At 40.7% G+C, this 18,004-nt stretch overlaps 1 protein-coding gene across 4 annotated transcripts in view; it reads left to right on the top strand.

The window, feature by feature from the left end:
• cwc22 (CWC22 spliceosome associated protein homolog) overlaps positions 1 to 6,878 on the top strand; it is a 32,805-nt gene extending 25,927 nt beyond the window's left edge. The window contains exons 17-23 of one of the 4 annotated variants that reach the window (XM_083536910.1): positions 630 to 782; positions 999 to 1,126; positions 1,231 to 1,332; positions 3,788 to 3,966; positions 4,999 to 5,404; positions 5,537 to 5,998; positions 6,230 to 6,878. In XM_083536910.1, coding sequence (XP_083393036.1) covers positions 630 to 782; positions 999 to 1,126; positions 1,231 to 1,332; positions 3,788 to 3,966; positions 4,999 to 5,404; positions 5,537 to 5,998; positions 6,230 to 6,674 — 1,875 coding nt within the window. In that variant the 3' untranslated portion in view covers positions 6,675 to 6,878. Of the gene's footprint in view, positions 1 to 629; positions 783 to 998; positions 1,127 to 1,230; positions 1,333 to 3,787; positions 3,967 to 4,998 lie in introns of all 4 variants that reach the window. The other 3 variants (XM_083536909.1, XM_083536908.1, XM_083536907.1) reach the window with 3 other exon arrangements.
• The last annotated feature ends 11,126 nt before the right edge of the window (positions 6,879 to 18,004 follow it).

Below are 18,004 nucleotides of genomic sequence, written 5' to 3'. Positions count from 1 at the left end.
GCCTCATCAGTTTCCCCCATCGCCTTGTTTGTTCCCTCCTTGTTTGTTTCCCTTAAACCTTTCTGTATTTTGTCCTTCATGCTAGGTCTTGCTAGGTCTCTCTGTGCATCTATACATGTCTTTAAACACCTCTACACTCACAGGGGAGAAGTTAAATCCAGAGCTCAGTGTTTTTAGATTTTTTATTTTTTTTTAGATTTATTCCTTACAGTTGCTACCTGGTGATTTTTTTATTTCTTTTTTTATTTTAATTTTTTTTTATCTCTATCCAAATCTGCAATATCCCATTTATTTTATTTCTAAGGTCTGCTTTTTTTCCCTCTGCTACCTCTAGAGAATTTAAACCACTTTTGGAAATAAAGCTACTAGAAACTCTGAGCCTGGGGCGAGTGTTTTATCACGTAGAAGACATGCAGATTTTATATTACAGACGCCACACTGAGAGACAACAGTGTTCCTGTTTCATTTTTTCATCTCCTCTTTTGTCTGTCTGCATCTATCAGTCTATGAGCTTCACCTTCCTTCCATCTCGTCTTTTCCTCCATTCTGCGATTCATCTCATTATGCATTTTCCTGCCTGCTCTTTCATGTCCCTGATGTTTCTTTCTCCCTTTCTGTAACTCTGCCAGAGGTTCTGTTTGTTGAAGAAGGATTACATGGAGAGCTTTGAGGCCATCTTCCAAGAGCAGTACGAGACAATTCACAGGCTGGAGACCAACAAGCTGCGCAACGTGGCCAGAATGTTTGCTCACCTCCTCTATACAGACTCCGTCCCATGGAGTGTAAGTGGTGATCATGCTTTATACCCGTACACATCACTCTTAAACTCATCACTTCGCCACAATAGCGTGTAGTACATTGAGCATAGGAGCTTTTAACAGCTTCTTTTTATTCTAATTACTTTGACCTGAAGGAGTTGTTAATTTTTGATTGCTATACCCAGGCATATGCCTTTTTTCTTTTTTTTCCACAATGAATTGCTCTGTAATTCCCCGCAGGTCCTCGAGTGCATGCGAATGAGCGAAGAGTCGACGACATCCTCCAGCCGTATTTTCGTCAAGATCCTCTTCCAGGAGCTGTGCGCCTACATGGGGCTCCCGAAGCTCAATGAGAGACTCAAGGACATGTTAGTTTTCCCTCTTGAAGGATTTGTGACTGATGAGCGCTCTGCTCATGTACACACTGTATATATAAAAACGCTGCGTGTAAACCGTGCTGTTTCCTCATTAGGACTCTGCAGCCGTTCTTCGAAGGGCTGTTCCCTCGCGACAACCCGAGGAACACGAGATTCGCCATCAATTTCTTCACCTCCATCGGCCTCGGTGGACTCACGTAAGAACTGCTTGTTTTCTCTGTAGGCCACGAGAAGATAATGGTAACTTTCTCTAGAACAGTGGCATTCAAACGTCAAGCTCAGAATGCCATTAGTTGCCATGCAAATCCGGAGACTTGACAAAGTGCTAATAATCTAACCGATTGAACTCAATCCAAATGAAATGAAATCCCAGGTCTTTTAATTAAAATGCAGAAGAAATGGCCACCCCAATCTAAAGTGGGTGCATGTCTGTGTCTATATCAGGGGTCTCCAATCTTTTCCAGAAAGGGCCAGTGTGGGTGCAGGTTTTCATTCCAACCAATCAATGGTCACACCTGATAGTCATTGAAAATGAAGATCATTAGATTTGAACAGGTAGAATTTGGTGTGGACTTGCTTGGTTGGAATAAAAACCTGCACCCACACTGACCCTTTCTGGAAAAGATTTGAGACCCCTGGTCTATATGCACGTGTGTATGTATGTATGTACAGTGGTGTGAAAAAGTTGTTCCTGATTTCTTATTTTTTTGCATGTTTGTCACACTTTAATGTTTCAGATCATCAAACTAATTTAAATATTAGCAAAAGATAACACAAGTGAACACAACATGCAGTTTCTAAATGAAGGTTTTTATTATTGAGGGAAAACAAAATCCAAAACCTGTGGGAAAGTGTTTGCACCCCTGTTAAAACTGTGGTTTATCCCAACTGAGTTAATTTTCTCTCGCCACGCCCAGGCCTGATTACTGCCACACCTGTTCACAATCAAGAAATCTCTTAAATAGGACCTGCCTGACAAAATGAAGTAGACCAAAAAGATAATCAAAAGCTAGACATCATGCTGAGATCCAAATTCAGAAACGAATGAGAAAGAAAGTACTTAAGATCCATTAATCTGGAAAAGGGTATAAAGCCGTTTCTAAAGCTTTGGGACTCACAGTGAGAGCCATTATAAAAAAATGGCAAAAACATGGAACAGTGGAGAACCTTCTCAGGAGTGGCTGGCCGACCAAAATTATCACGAGCTCAGCGACGACTCCTCCAAGAGGTCACAAAAGACCCCACAACAACATCCAAAGAACTGCAGGCCTCACTTGCAAAAGCTCTCAAACAGTTTGCTGAAAAACAGCCTGCTCTTCTTCTTCTTCTTTCGGCTGCTTCTATTAATGGTCACCACAGCGGTCAAATCATCCTTCCCCATACCCCCGTCTTCTACATCTGCCTCTTTCATACCAACTACCTGCATCCATTAACCTCCTCTTTTCCTCCTTCCTGGTGGCTCTAGCCTCAGCATTCTCCTACCAATATACCTCATGTCCCTCCTCTGCACATGTCCAAACCATCTCAATCTCGTCTCCCTCACCTTGTCTTCAAAATGTTTTACATGCGCTGTCTCTCTAATAAACTCATTTCTAATCTTGTCCATCGTTGTCACTCCCAACGAAAACCTCAACATCTTCAGCTCTGCTACCTCCAGCTCCACCTCCAGTCTTTTACTCAATGCCACTGTCTCTAAACCAGACAACATCGCAGGTCTCACCACAGTCCTGTAAACTTTCCCTTTCATTCTTGTAGATACCCTTCTATAACAAATCACTCATCACTCTTCTCCACCCACTCCACCCTGTCTGCACTATTTTCTTCACTTCTCCTACACACACTCCATTACTTTTCCCTGTTGACCCCAGGTACCTGAACTCCTCCACCTCTTCTCCCTGCAACCGCACCACTCCACTGTCCTCCCTCTCATTCACACACATGTACTCTGTCTTACTCCTACTGAATTTCATTCCCCTTCTCTTCAGTGCATATCTCCACCTCTCCAGGCACTTCTCAACCTGCTCCCAACTCTCACCACAAATAACAATATCATCTGCAAACATCATAGTCTAGGGAGACTCTTATTTGATCTCGTCTGTCAGCCTGTCAATCACCACTGCACCCTGTTGGCCAACGATACCTGTGGTGGTTGTTGGTAACCTGGGCCTCGACCAATTTGGTATGCAATTCTACTTTGTGACCGCATAAAGCTTGTTCAACCTTTATGGCTGTGTTGAAGACTGTGTAAGAGCATGAGTTACTGAAACCATGTCCTGTGGTCTGATGAGACCAAGATAAACTTGTTTTGCTCAGATGGAGATCTTCAGTGGCCTGCTATAGAGCTCTAACCTCAACCCTATTCAACACCTTTGGGATTAATTGAAACATTGACTGATGCCTTATCTGTTAATTGCCTATTAATACAAGTTGAGGTAAAGACTAAATTTAAAAAACAGTAATGAGCATGTTGGCTGCAAAACAATACTCAAGAGTTTTACAGATGTAAAGGAAGGACAACATAACACGTTTACAAATATGTTTAATATGTATTTTATATATCAGGGTAGACTGGATTTTTGCTAATATAGTGGTTCTGTTATGTGCCTGCTTTTAGCTGATATCTAAAGTATGCTAACTTTGTCTCTTTTACAGAGATGAGCTAAGAGAGCATCTAAAGAACGCCCCTAAGATGATCATGACCCAGAACCAGGACGTCGAGTCGTCTGACTCTTCCTCCTCCTCATCTGACTCTTCATCCTCAGGCAGTGACAGCAGTGACTCGGATTCCTCCAGTGACTCAGATGACTCGTCTAGCGGCTCCGACTCTTCAGGTACAAACTGTTTCTGCTGTAACTAACTAATACCTCTATTAGTAATTCTATGATCATACTAGGTTTTTTTTATTATACTAGTTTAAAAAAAATCCCTGTTTTATTAGACTTACTCATCCCCAGTATACCAAACTCTCAGTACACTAACTAGAGATCAGTTTCCAAAGAAACAGAAAAAACAAGATATGAACATATCATGTTCTTCATTTGTTTATTTGTTGTCAGTTTTGTCTCCAGAGTTTGATGCATGTGCTTATTTATTTAGAGCTTTAAAAAAAAGTAAAAGAGTTTGGATGACTGCTATAAATGAACCTGGCAGTAATTGTACTGCTGAATCAGGAGTGAGATGTTCTCTCCGTTTGCTGGATGTTCAAGCCAGACCAGATGTAGATGCCAGCTATACTGCAGTCTTGCTAATTCTCACACTGTCACTCACATACACACACAGCTTTAATCTGGTGACCTGGTTTGAGGTTGTCAGAGCTCCCTGGTGTAATTCTTAGGGGAATTTACCCCCTCCACACACACAGACCCTGACACTGGTTCCAGTCATGTCCTAAATCAAAATGTTCGATAAATGTCCTTGTTTCCTCCACTTGTATTTACCTCTTTCTCTCCTAACATAATTTATAATGCATGAGTGATTGACAGGTCCCTTCAGATTCCTTCTAAGCTGCATGGTCACGTCAGTGCAATTAAGGAAATGTACAGTTTCTTTTAAACTTGCTATAACAAATTCAATATTAAAGGCCCTGGGATTTCAGGTTGTTGTTTTGTTTTTTTACTGTGGAAACCTGGCAACACATCACACACTGATCTATTAAAGCACAGTGAAAACATTGTTTCTGCTTATTTTACACTTTTCTAGCATTAATGCTGTTCACAAGCTTGATATTTTGCTTTGTATCAGTTCAGAATTTATAGCGTTTTACTATTTAAGTGTTATGTGACAAGTTCAAGATTACATCATGCTAATTTTACTCTGCTTTCAGAAGTCACCCATTTGGTTTCATTATTTCTTTTCCTTTACAGATTCAGACTCTGATGCGAAGCAGAAAAAGGTGTCCCAGCGTGGAAAGAAGCATAAGGAGAAGAACTCGAAACACGGCTCTGCAGAAAAGAGACAAGGCAAAAGAAACCAGAGACATGATGGTGATGAAGGCCACAAAAGACGCAAATCACGTAAGGACTCTCCTGAACAGCAAGAGAGTGGGCAAATGGGCTTGCCAGAGGTGCGAGAGCGCGGACGTCAGGAATCGCCAGAATTGCGAGGACGTGGGAGAAATGAGTCTCCAGAATTGCGAGAGCGCAGGCAAAGGGAATCGCCAGAATTGCAGGGGCGAAGGGACTCTGCTGATGTGCGAGAGAGCAGGAAAAGGAAGTCGCCTAATGTGCGAGATCGGGGAAGAAGAGTCTCTCCCAGTGTGCAAGACCGCAGGCGAAGGGACTCCCCTGATGTGCAAGACCGCAGGCGAAGGGACTCCCCTGATGTCTCAGAGCGCAGGCAAAAGGGCTCCCCCGATGTGCCAGAGCGCAAACGAAAGGGCTCCCCCGATGTGCAAGAGCGCAGGCGAAAGGGCTCCCCCGATGTGCAAGAGCGCAGGCGAAAGGGCTCCCCCGATGTGCAAGAGCGCAGGCGAAAGGGCTCCCCCGATGTGCAAGAGCGCAGGCGAAAGGGCTCCCCCGATGTGCAAGAGCGCAGGCGAAAGGGCTCCCCCGATGTGCAAGAGCGCAGGCGAAAGGGCTCCCCCGATGTGCAAGAGCGCAGGCGAAAGGGCTCCCCCGATGTGCCCGAGCGCAGGCGAAAGGGCTCCCCCGATGTGCCCGAGCGCAGGCGAAAGGGCTCCCCCGATGTGCCCGAGCGCAGGCGAAAGGGCTCCCCCGATGTGCCCGAGCGCAGGCGAAAGGGCTCCCCCGATGTGCCCGAGCGCAGGCGAAAGGGCTCCCCCGATGTGCCCGAGCGCAGGCGAAAGGGCTCCCCCGATGTGCCCGAGCGCAGGCGAAAGGGCTCCCCCGATGTGCCCGAGCGCAGGCGAAAGGGCTCCCCCGATGTGCCCGAGCGCAGGCGAAAGGGCTCCCCCGATGTGCCCGAGCGCAGGCGAAAGGGCTCCCCCGATGTGCCCGAGCGCAGGCGAAAGGGCTCCCCCGATGTGCCCGAGCGCAGGCGAAAGGGCTCCCCCGATGTGCCCGAGCGCAGGCGAAGGGGCTCCCCCGATGTGCCCGAGCGCAGGCGAAGGGGCTCCCCCGATGTGCCCGAGCGCAGGCGAAGGGACTCCCCCGATGTGCAAGAGCGCAGGCGAAGGGACTCCCCCGATGTGCAAGAGCGCAGGCGAAGGGACTCCCCCGATGTGCAAGAGCGCAGGCGAAGGGACTCCCCCGATGTGAGCGCGCGCAGGCAAAGGGATTCTCCTGCTGTGCAAGATTCGTATAAGGACTCGCCTGACCGGGGAAGAGATAGCGAAGAACGGCAATACAAAAACAAAGAGAATGAGAACTCGCGTAAAAACAAGGACACCAAAAATGACCAAGAGCAGCGACGCAGCCCTGATAGGTCAAGGTGCAAGTCACATGAGAGGAACAGCAAAGACATGTCCTCCAAAGAATCGTACAGGAACACAGTGGAGCGTGAGGACAAGGAGAACCGGTACAGAGAGTCCAGGAGGAGAGAGGACAGGAGTGTAGAGAAATCGCCCAGGAGACGCAGATAGCTCAGGAGACGCAGATAGCTCATGGAAAAATTCAGACGTTTCTATCGCAACCTTATCTTGTAGTGCATTGTGGAAAACATGGACGGTTTTAGATTTCCATTGGACTGTAGAATCGAGAGGAAAATCTTTGTAATCTGGAGGATATTTTGTATTTTTCTTGATGTTTTTGTTTATACAACCATTAAAATAATACATTAAACGGTGTTTACTTTGGGTTGTCTTAATTTATTATTTTGTATCTCATCAGTTTTACATGCATCATTTTCTTGCATACATCCTGGTTGGATGAGTTCACAACACTACATTCATGACTGCTCTGCATAATCATTCTATTGAACAATTCTCACGATATGCATCATTCTGTTCAGCAGAATTATTTAAGAGTTTTGCCTCTTTCTCTCTCTCTCTCTCTCTCTCTATATATATAAAATTACAGCTAGGGTTTTTCTATAGTATATAATGTTTGCTGCATACCTACTTGAAACTTTGACATTACTGTCCTCTAATATAGAAATTTAGAAAAGTTTAGAAACCACTTTTGATAAATACTGACCACTTCAGACCAGGAACATCCCATAAGAGCTGCAGTTTTGGAGATGCTCTGGTTCAGTCTTCTATCAGACACTATTTGGCTGTTGTCGAAGTCACACAAATCCTACTTGCCTATTTTTTCCTGCTTTTTCCTGAGAAAATGCACTTGCTGCCTAATAAACCCCACCCACTAACAGGTGCCATGATAGAGATAATCACTGTTTTTGGCGTGTGTGTGTGTGTGTGTGTGTGTGTGTGTGTGTGTGTGTGTGTGTGTGTGTGTGTGTGTGTGTGTGTGTGTGTGTGTGTGTGTATACACACTATATTGATTCATCACACAGACTGATATATTTCAAGTTTTTTTTTCATTTGAATGATTTTGGCTCACAATTAACAAAAACTCACCAATTCACTCTCCCAACAATTAGAATATTGTGTAAAAGTTCAATATTGGAGACTCGTGGTGTCACACTTTATAATGTATATGTATAAATAGTGGCTCTTCAAGGGCAAAACACAATAATAGTATCAAATCCCTAAACATTTTCCCCAGAATAAACCTGCTGATTGGGGACCTCTGCCCTACAGTCAAGACAAGCTGGCAATTTTTCTTTTTACTTTATTCTAGTCTCATTTTGTAGCATGTTTTTACAGAATCAACATGTTGAGTAGTCAGCACTGTCCTTTCTAATTTAGACTCCTTTAGGACAATCAAAACAACCTCAAAGACAAATATTTTCTACAGTTCAGTCTCCTGGATAAAACATAAATTATTGTGTCCATTGCTTTGTAACAGGAAAGCTAACATTCCCCCTTCCAGTCTCGTCCCCTCCTTGTCTCTTGTTCTTGGTCATTCTGTAAAGAAAACGACGCACAAACCAGAGCTGTCACTTCTCATCCGACGAGTGCTGATGCTGATGTGTCCTTTCTGCCCTCTAGGAGCTCAGGAGGGGGGAGAACACTGCTGTTCTTTCATAAGGTCCTTATTCACCTCTTGGTGGGTAAACGACAAGCACCCAACCTAAAAACACGTAGTGTTTTTGTGTAATGGGGTCTAGATTGTCCTTTGTAATCAACCAGCAACCAATCACAAGCTAGTTAGAGTGCTGGAAGTGGACAAGAGAGCAGAGTCACTGTGGATTGATGGATCGTTGGGTAAATGGACTTCAGTGGACCAGCGGAAGACATTTTTCAGCATGTCTATTTGGGTTCAGGAAAAAAGGACAGATAAAAATTTATTTTACGCAGCATTGCTTTTTTTCCTTCCTTTCAACATTTCACCCTATTGATCATCTTTGAAATTTGTGGGCAAGATTGTGTATTAAACAAGTGTGGGATGCTCAAACAGAAAAGTAAGAAGGATTGAAAACTCGGGCCGTTAGCATTACCTAAGGGAATAATGGATGAACAATCGTTCTTGTCCTCAATTGAGCCTCCCTGGGGAAAGTAAAACATTAGATATAAAAAAGCGTACATGGTAAACAAGGTGTGCAGTAGACGAATGACAAGCAGGCATGAATGAAAAGATGAATGGGTTATTAAATATGATCAATTTGAGAATGATGAGTAAATAGGGTGTAGATGGGTGTAAAGATGAATAAATGGTGGAAGGGACAGAAAGATGGATAGATTAAAGGTCTATGATCAATGTGAAGATGAATTCGAGGATGAAAGAGGAAGAATGACAAATAGATGGATGGATAAACAGAAGAGTGGATGATTATTTGAAGGATGAGTACGAGTGGGAGTAGATGGCAGCGTGGATGATAAATGGAAGGATGAAAAGTGAAAAATGGAAGAATTGAGGAGAGTTTTTGATAAATAAAAAGGATGGGGATGATGAACAGAAACATTTACAATAAATAAACTGGTATAATTGGGAGTTGGATGAAGGAGTTCAGGATAAACTGATAAATGGGAACGTTGTTTAGTTGATAGAGCCTGAAAGAGTTTGTGATTAATTGATAGATAGAAAGTTATAATAGTAAAGTGATCGATTAAGTATTCAATGTAACTGAAATGGGACGATAAACAGAGGAGTGAATAAATTGGTCAAATAAAAAAATAGATAAAATTTTTTCCTGCGTTTTGGATGGATGGCTGGATAATTGTATGTTCTTGCATACTGAATTGATAATGGAAAATGAAAGAATAATGAATGGAGGGTGAAATTGGATAGATGGATGGATGGACGGATGGATGAAATTGCATGGATGGATGGATGGATGGATAGATGGATGGATGGGATTACTGGTGGATGGAGGGATAGATGGATGAACCTTTGAAAGTAAAACGTCATGGACAGATGGACTCACATGCAGAGATGGATGGATGGATGGACTCACTTATAGATGAATAGATGGAATCACATCCATGGATGGGTCATTGAATAGAATGATGGATGGATGGATGGATGGATGGATGGATGGATGGATGGATGGATGGATGGATGGATGGAAAGAATTAAATAGATGACTGTATGGAATCGGATGGATGGATGGATGGATGAAATTGCATGGATGGATGGATGGATGGATGGATGGATGGATGGATGGATGGATGGATGGAATTAAATGGATGGATGGATGGATGGATGGATGAATGGATGGATGGATGGATGGATGGATGGATGGATGATGGATGGAATTAAATGGATGGATGGATGGATGGATGGAAAGAATTAAATAGATGACTGTATGGAATCGGATGGATGGATGGATGGAATTAAATGGATGATTGGATGGATGGATGGATGGATGGATGGATGGATGGATGGATGGATGGATGGAATTAAATGGATGGATGGATGGATGGATGGATGGATGGATGGATGGATGGAATTAAATGGATGGATGGATGGATGGATGGATGGATGGATGGATGGATGGATGGATGGATGGAATTAAATGGATGGATGGCTGGATGGATGGATGGATGGATGGATGGATGGATGGATGGATGGATGGATGGAATTAAATGGATGGATGGATGGATGGATGGATGGAATTAAATGGATGGATGGCTGGATGGATGGATGGATGGATGGATGGATGGAAAAATCTATGAACTTTTGGAAGTAAAACATAATGGATGGATGGATGGAGGAATGGATGGATGGATGGATGGATGGATGGATGGATGGATGGATGGATGGATAGATGAATGTACTGTTTGAAGTGCAAAATGATGGATAGATGCATGCAAACTAGCAAACTAATCGAATCATAAAGGGTGGATTGCTAGAAAATTTAATAATGGATTGATAATGATCCCAATTTTAATATCCAATACAAATTTATGTGTAATAAAGTAATAGAACTTAATAGGGGTGAAATGTGGATGAATGGATTCAGAATAAATAGATAGATGGATGGATCGATGGATGGATGGATGGATGAATAAACAGAATAATGGTAATAATTTCCAGCACACTTCAGTTAAAGTCTGTTTTGTTGTTTCTCTCGTTCTTTTCCTCACCCAAAAGAAAGAGAGAGAAAGAGAAAATGATTTACCTCCGTCATCAGTCAAACACGTGCACATCCATCACTTGTGAGACTCTGAGCTGCTAATTGTTGAATTCTTTTTGGAGCAGCTACTTTATGTCTAGTTGTGTTGAGAATTTCTCATGCCAGTGCTGAATGTAGCACTCCATTAGCAGGAGACTCTTTTGGAAACAGGACTCAGCCGTTCTCAGCTATGTGACAATGTGTGTGTGTGTGTGTGTGTGTGTGTGTGTGTGTGTGTGTGTGTGTGTGTGTGTGTGTGTGTGTGTGTGTGTGTGTGTGTGTGTGTGTGTGTGTGTGTGTGTGTGTGTGTGTGTGTATCTGTTTGTCTCGCGGTTTTCGCTTTTTCTTTACCAAACCCTTTTTTAAGAACAAAGCCCTATTCACAGTGCAGTGTTTTAACCTTCAATTAGCAAGTAACTCTCACTTAAAGCATGTACTTGTCGTGAACCAGATGTTGCTTCTCCAAAGTTGATGAATGGATAGACGCATGTAGGGTCATAAAGTGGCTCTTCTTGAGAACGCAGGATGTTTCACTGAGGGAAGATGCCTGGGGAAAAAGCAAAACGCCTGTTTCCTGTTTCTCATGGTACATCATTTTTATCAATTCAATGGAGATTTGGGTAAACAGTAGCAAGAAAACCCCTAACACTTGAGGGATTCTACAAAGTACCCCTATATATGTCTGTATTTACATTTCAAACCGGATGTGGGTGTGGCCTAAACTAGAAATCCAGAGGGACCAATGTTAGTAGGGCCCACTAAATTTCATTTAGGGAATGATGCCTTAGTGATCCATGTATCCACTAAGTCAACAGCTTAAACTCTTTTACAATTTATTTTTACTCGTTTCAACTCTTTTAAAACTATTTTTTTCAAAGTTTTTTCATGGTGAATCTGACTGCTTGATTCTGATTGGCTGAAAGGTTGAATGCACAAGTAGTTGCAAATTAGCTTGAAATGTGCTGCTTTATAAACAGCTGTAATCCAGTGGTGGACGAAGTAAACAAACCACGTACTTGAGTAAAACTAAAAATAGAGAGGTAAAATATGACTTTTTTTTTTGCCACATTTCTTTATTTGGCACACAGAGTACAACATGTAGTGAAATGCTCTTTCCGCTGTCCAATAATGTACATAAACAGAAAATAGAAATAAAACTAGAATATAAAAAATGAAAGTATATGGAATGTGCTTAAATAATGTAAAAATGGCATGGGTATGGATCTGACATAGATATTGACAATAGTCCAGATCTAAAATGTCACGATGTCATTAAAGTGTTCACGTGCTGTATTAAAAGTGTCACTGAGGTGTGCCTGTCCAGTTAAAGTGTCAGTTGTGCAATTGTGGGTGGAATAATGTGCAAAAGTAGGAAATGAAGACAGAAAGAGATTTCCAGGTTCTAGGTGTTTCCTGGTTTCCAATTTGCCTTCAAATGTACTTAAGTATCCAAAGTACTGTAAGTGATATATTATGGCTATAATATTCCTATTATCATTTTTAACACAAGACTCTTTTGATCCTGAGCTCAGGCTGCTGTCCATGTCCACAAGGGTTCCTGCAGGGTTCTCTGGTTACCACTTACATACCAAAAGCATTGTGGAATCTAGATTTCCTAGGCTACATTGGCCTTCAGGTGTGTGTGTATATGGTCAGCACAAATTTTTAATTCTTGTCCCACGATGTAACACTGGATGCCCTTCCTAACGCAACCCTCCCCAATTTATCCGGGCTTGGGACCGGCACTGAGAGTGGCTGGGGTTGGTTCCCCGACCGGGGATCGAACCTGGGATGCAGCGGTGAGAGCGCCGCATCCTAACCACTAGACCACCAGGGGTCCGTGAACTTTGCACTATAGTAATGGTTGTATTAATCACTGCCTTTGTTGGTGGGATTTTGGATTTACTTATTCCTGGCTAATGGAGAGATCTGTACAGAATTTTTTGCACAGAATGAGAGCTGTGAACTCCAAACAATTAGTCCTCCATCGTCTTTAAATGTCTCACTCAGGCTGTTTCCTTAAGCAGTGTATATTCATTTTTATTATTTGTGATTTAAATGTGTTGTGGTCAGCTGTCATTGTATGTATGACTTTCATTGAAATCAATAGTAATAGTGATTATCTTTAAGCAGACACCAAGAAGTTCTTGTGACTCCAAACCCTGTCTTAAATCTCTAAACCCAATCCTTAACGGATCCTATGTCTAATTTCAATCATAAACACTGAACCACACTTAAACCCACCCTACCCATTAATCCAATTAAAACCCTAAACCTAATCCTAAACCTGACCCTACGCCTATCTCAAGCATAAGCCCCAAAACCAATACTTTAAACTCCACCCTACCCATAAATCCAATCATAAACGCAAAATTCAACTAAACCCGACCAAACCCTAACTCCAACTATAATTCTAACCCAATCCTAAACCTGACCAAACCCTAACTCCAACTATAACCCCAGCCCAATACTAAACTTGACCAAACCCTAACTACAATCATAACCCCAACCCAATCCTAAACCCGACCAAACCCTAACTCCAACTATAACCCTAGCCAAATACTAAAACGACCAAACAATAAGTCCAATCATAACACCAGCCCTAAAACCAATCCTAGACCCCTCTATTAACTCTAACTCTAATCATGAACTCCACCTTTAAACTGTAAGTGCAATAATTCTACCAACCCTAACTCCAATCATAACCCCAGCCCAATCTTAAACCTGACCAAACCCTAACTCCAATTATAACCCCAGCCCAATCCTAAACCCAACCAAACACTTAGTCCAATCATAACCCCAGCCCAATCTTAAACCTGACCAAACCCTAACTCCAATTATAACCCCAGCCCAATCCTAAACCCAACCAAACACTTAGTCCAATCATAACCCCAGCCCAATCTTAAACCTGACCAAACCCTAACTCCAATTATAACCCCAGCCCAATCCTAAACCTGACCAAACCCTAGCTCTAATCATGACCCCAGCCCAATCCTAAATCTGACCAAACTCCAACTATAACACTAGCTAAATACTAAAACAACCAAACACTAAGTCTAATCATAACACCAGCCCTAAACCCAATCCTAAACCCCACTATTAACTCTAACTCCAATCATAAACTCCACTTTTAAACTGTAAGTGCAATAATTCTACCAAACCCTAAAACCAATCATAACTCCAACATTAATTAATGATGAATCTTGCTGCTCTTGGTTAAATATGGAGACTTAGTCACAAGGAGATAAACATCCATCTAATTTGTTCCTTGTTTTTAAAAAAAGGAGCACAAAAAAAGGCTTTGTGCCATATTTTTTTTTCTCCACGATGCTAATATTTCTCACACCACTACATCTACATCTGTTCAAACTAGGCTGTTTCTGAAGACCAGATGAGTTCCTGTTATTGGGAAGCTGATCAGTGTTGCCAGATCTACCAATTCCCTGCCCACTTGAGCTCATTTTAAACACACTAAACTGAAAAATGTCCTTGGGCTGATAGATCAAATTTGGCAAAGTGACTGTTTGGGCTGGTTTTTGACCATGCAAGGTTGCCAATTAAAAATCCAATCTGGCAAATATACATCTGATTTGTGAGTCCCAGCACTGTGTGGAGGATTAAAATGAATTTAGCTGAATGAGTGTCTGAAGTCATGGTTTGGTGATTTTTCCTCTTTTAATACCTAACTCACTAAAAGCCGATCAAGAACAGATTATTTGAATTAGGGGTTTTAGACGCAGCATGGCAGAAATCTGTCATGCTTTGAATGCTACATTTCCAATCTAGCTTGTGTTTTTATTAGCACAATCAATCTATTTCTTCTTCTTCTTTCGGCTTCTCCCATTAGGGGTCGCCACAGTGGATCATCCGTCCCCAGACCCCCCTGTCCTCTACATCTGCCTCTTTCAACCCAACTACCTGCATGTCTTTCCTCACCACATCCATAAACCTCCTCCTTGGTCTTCCTCTCTTCCTCCTTCCTGGGGGCTCCATCCTCAGCATTCTCCCACTGATATACCCCATGTCCCTCCTCTTGAATTTCCATTCAATTCAATTAATAGTTATTTGTATAGCGCTTTTAACAATGGACATTGTCTCAAAGCAGCTTTACAGAAATAAAGTGGTTATAAAAGGATGTATATAAGTTTGTCCCCAATGAACGAGCCAGTGGTGACTGTGCCAAGGAAAAACTGAGATAGAGTGAGAAAGAAACCTTGAACCCATCCTTTTCTGGGTGGCACTGACTGTCCAATCATTACAGTTCCATCATTGTTGAGGTGTTTAATAATAGGTGCTTAAATGCAGAACTGTTCATGTAACCTGTGGTCCTGTGCCGTTGAAGTAGACTGTTAGTAGTTCAAATTTATTTTCAAAGTTCATGAGTTGCTCAGTAACTTCATGGATCTAATAGATCTAAGCCACAAAGATAACGACTGGAAAGAACTCAGAAACAGTTTGACCATGACAAGACACACAACACCAACAAAAGCTTGACAGAGAAACACACAATGGCCAAAACTTCAATAAAATACTTAGCAGGACATTAAAAGAATCAGGTGGGGGTGATAAGTGAGGTGGTATGTGGTATCTTAATGAGATCACTATAAGTGATAAGTAACTCTGGATAAGAGGGTCTGCCAAATGTAGTGACCAGTGGCAGTCATGTGATGTGCAAGGACTTATGGGTAATGTATTTGATTGCTGATTTTGACATGAACACAATCTGTTATTTGTCTAGCTTTATGGCATTTATTATCCAAATAATACAGAATAAATGTACAGAAGCAAACTGAACTAATATCAACAACGTGACCTCTGTCTGTATTAGTGTCTGTATTTGCTACTAATTTTACAATTAGGTCAAATTTATAGCAACCACGAAGGATACAGACGTTTGCACTTATTTGTACCAAGTGTATCATCCCAATCAACAAAATCTGTTTTGTGTTTTCTCAGTAACTCTTGCCTTTTTGGAATGAAAACTAGTCAGAACAGAGATACACCAGTCCAGGACAAGAACTGAGATGTTCTGGAGGAAATTTCAACTACCCTGCGCTATAGGATGTGTTGAGTGAGGGTGGAGTTCAGCCTGCGCCCTTGAAAGCCTGTGTTTAAACTCTAAAATAGGGCTTTAGTGGATGACCACGAGTGCAGCGTGCAATTAGGTGGCTGTACACCTACCGAGGACGAAGCTCACCACACCATCACACACCAGTCTGGGATGATGAGATTGCAGTTTTTAGACCGGAAGCAAATGAAAGAAAGAAATAAAATACACACTGGGAACTGAACTAGAAGTGTTTTTTTTATTTGTAATTTCTTGGATTATATCAGAAGAACAGTGATGATGATGATGATGATGATGATGATGATGATGATGATATTTATTACCAGTAAATTTTACTTAAGTAGATTCTTTCTGGTATCAGTACTTTACTTCACTATTCATTTTTTTGGAAACTTTTCACTTTTAGTCATTACATTTTTACACAAATATCTGTACTTTCTCATTTTTAAACCAGACTTAGTTTAGTTTTAATCTATTTGGTGAAATGATCGATATATTTTCTTCTCATTGTGCACCGTTCTCAGCCAATCAACCTATTTCTTGTCATTGCGTGGCTTTTTCAATCTACCACAACAAGCAAGAAGTCTGAGGTTAACGTGGATGAGACAGAGGGAGTCAGTGATGTAAACATGACTGAGAACAGAGACATTCCTGATCACATAATCATCATCATCATCTTTTCTCTGCTTGTGTTTTATATGGTCGGATCTTCAGTCTGGATACATTCATTAAATAACAACATTTTCAATTATTTTGTATTAATATATTAATATGATGTGAGGTCCAGTTACCAGCCTGACACTAAAACAGGTAGTAGTAATGACTACTTTTTACTTAAGTACATGTCAGAGCCCAAACTTCTTTACTTTAACTTGAGGGAAAAATTTTAATCAGTTTTACTTTTAAAACATGAGGATCTTTACTGATAATAATGGAGAGACTAATACATTGTATCTTGAGGTCTCATTTGTGGTATAATAAGGATACAGGACAAAAATGTACACTTGGACTAGTATCTAGCTGCAGACGCGATTATTATACATTTTTTTAAAATTGAAATTTAATTTGTCACATACGCAGCCAAACACAGTGCGATATGCCATAAAACGTTTTTTTAACAACTGGATATACAAAAGGAATAAAACATAAATAAAGGTTAAATAAATAAAAACAACGAATATAAAAAGTGTCAGTGGAGTAGTACAATAAAAAATTTAAATAAAAATAATCGAATGATAAAAATAAAATAAGAGGGAAAAAACAAGAATTTACGGTATAAAAAATTACAATAAAAAAATTACAGTTCAAATATAAAAAATGATAGATAAATAAATAAATAAATAAATAAATAAATAAAAAAATAAAAAAATAAAAGGTTAAATGAATAAAAACAACAATAAAAAAGTACAATTAAAAATAACAGTTCAAATATAAAAAAATAAAAAAATAAATAGATCGATAAATCAATAAATAAACAATAAAAAAAAAATTACACTTCAAATATAAATAAGATAAATAAATAAATAAATAAATAAATAAATAAATAAATAACCCAGTAAACTTATAGTCTGTTCAAATTTGTTTGTCTTTTGATTAGACTGAGCTTAGATAAAAAAAATAAAAAATAAAAATGCTTTCTGGTCAAAAAAGGACAAGGGAAGGAAGGATGGAGGGAAGAATGAGCAGAGGAAAAGAGGTAAGGTGATGTCAGGTGTGATATCTCATTGCGGTATAACGTTAATCACAATCTCGATCACAGTATCACCAGCTCTACCCTGCAATAATAAAATGAAATAAACAAACAAACAAATAAACCTAGTAGAAAAGGTTTTAATGGTTATAATGGGACATTAATGGAACATGTTTTAATGTTAAATTCTTTCCATCTATTTTGGCATCTTATGTTTAGTGGATACCATCAAAGACCAATAGCCATTTGGTATCTACTGGACACCTATAGGGACCATTAGGACATCATTAAACATTGAGCTTTTCAGAAGTTTCTACACTGGAATCTGTTGGTTTGATGATGAAGGTTTTGTACACAGACACACAATTTGGAGGAAACCATGTAATGGTGTTTGTAGAGGAAACCGTTAGAATGTCAATGATTGTTTGTATTTGATTTAGCAGGGAAATATAAGTAAGTAAGTCAGTTAAAAAAAATTAACCCAAATTAACCAAGAGAAAGAAAAAGTTCACTACTACTGACCATTGCCAGTGTT

The sequence above is a fragment of the Silurus aristotelis genome (assembly GCF_946808225.1).
Source record: "Silurus aristotelis genome assembly, chromosome: 3".
In the NCBI taxonomy this organism is placed as follows: domain Eukaryota; kingdom Metazoa; phylum Chordata; class Actinopteri; order Siluriformes; family Siluridae; genus Silurus; species Silurus aristotelis.
This window is presented reverse-complemented; position numbering and strand designations above follow the sequence as displayed.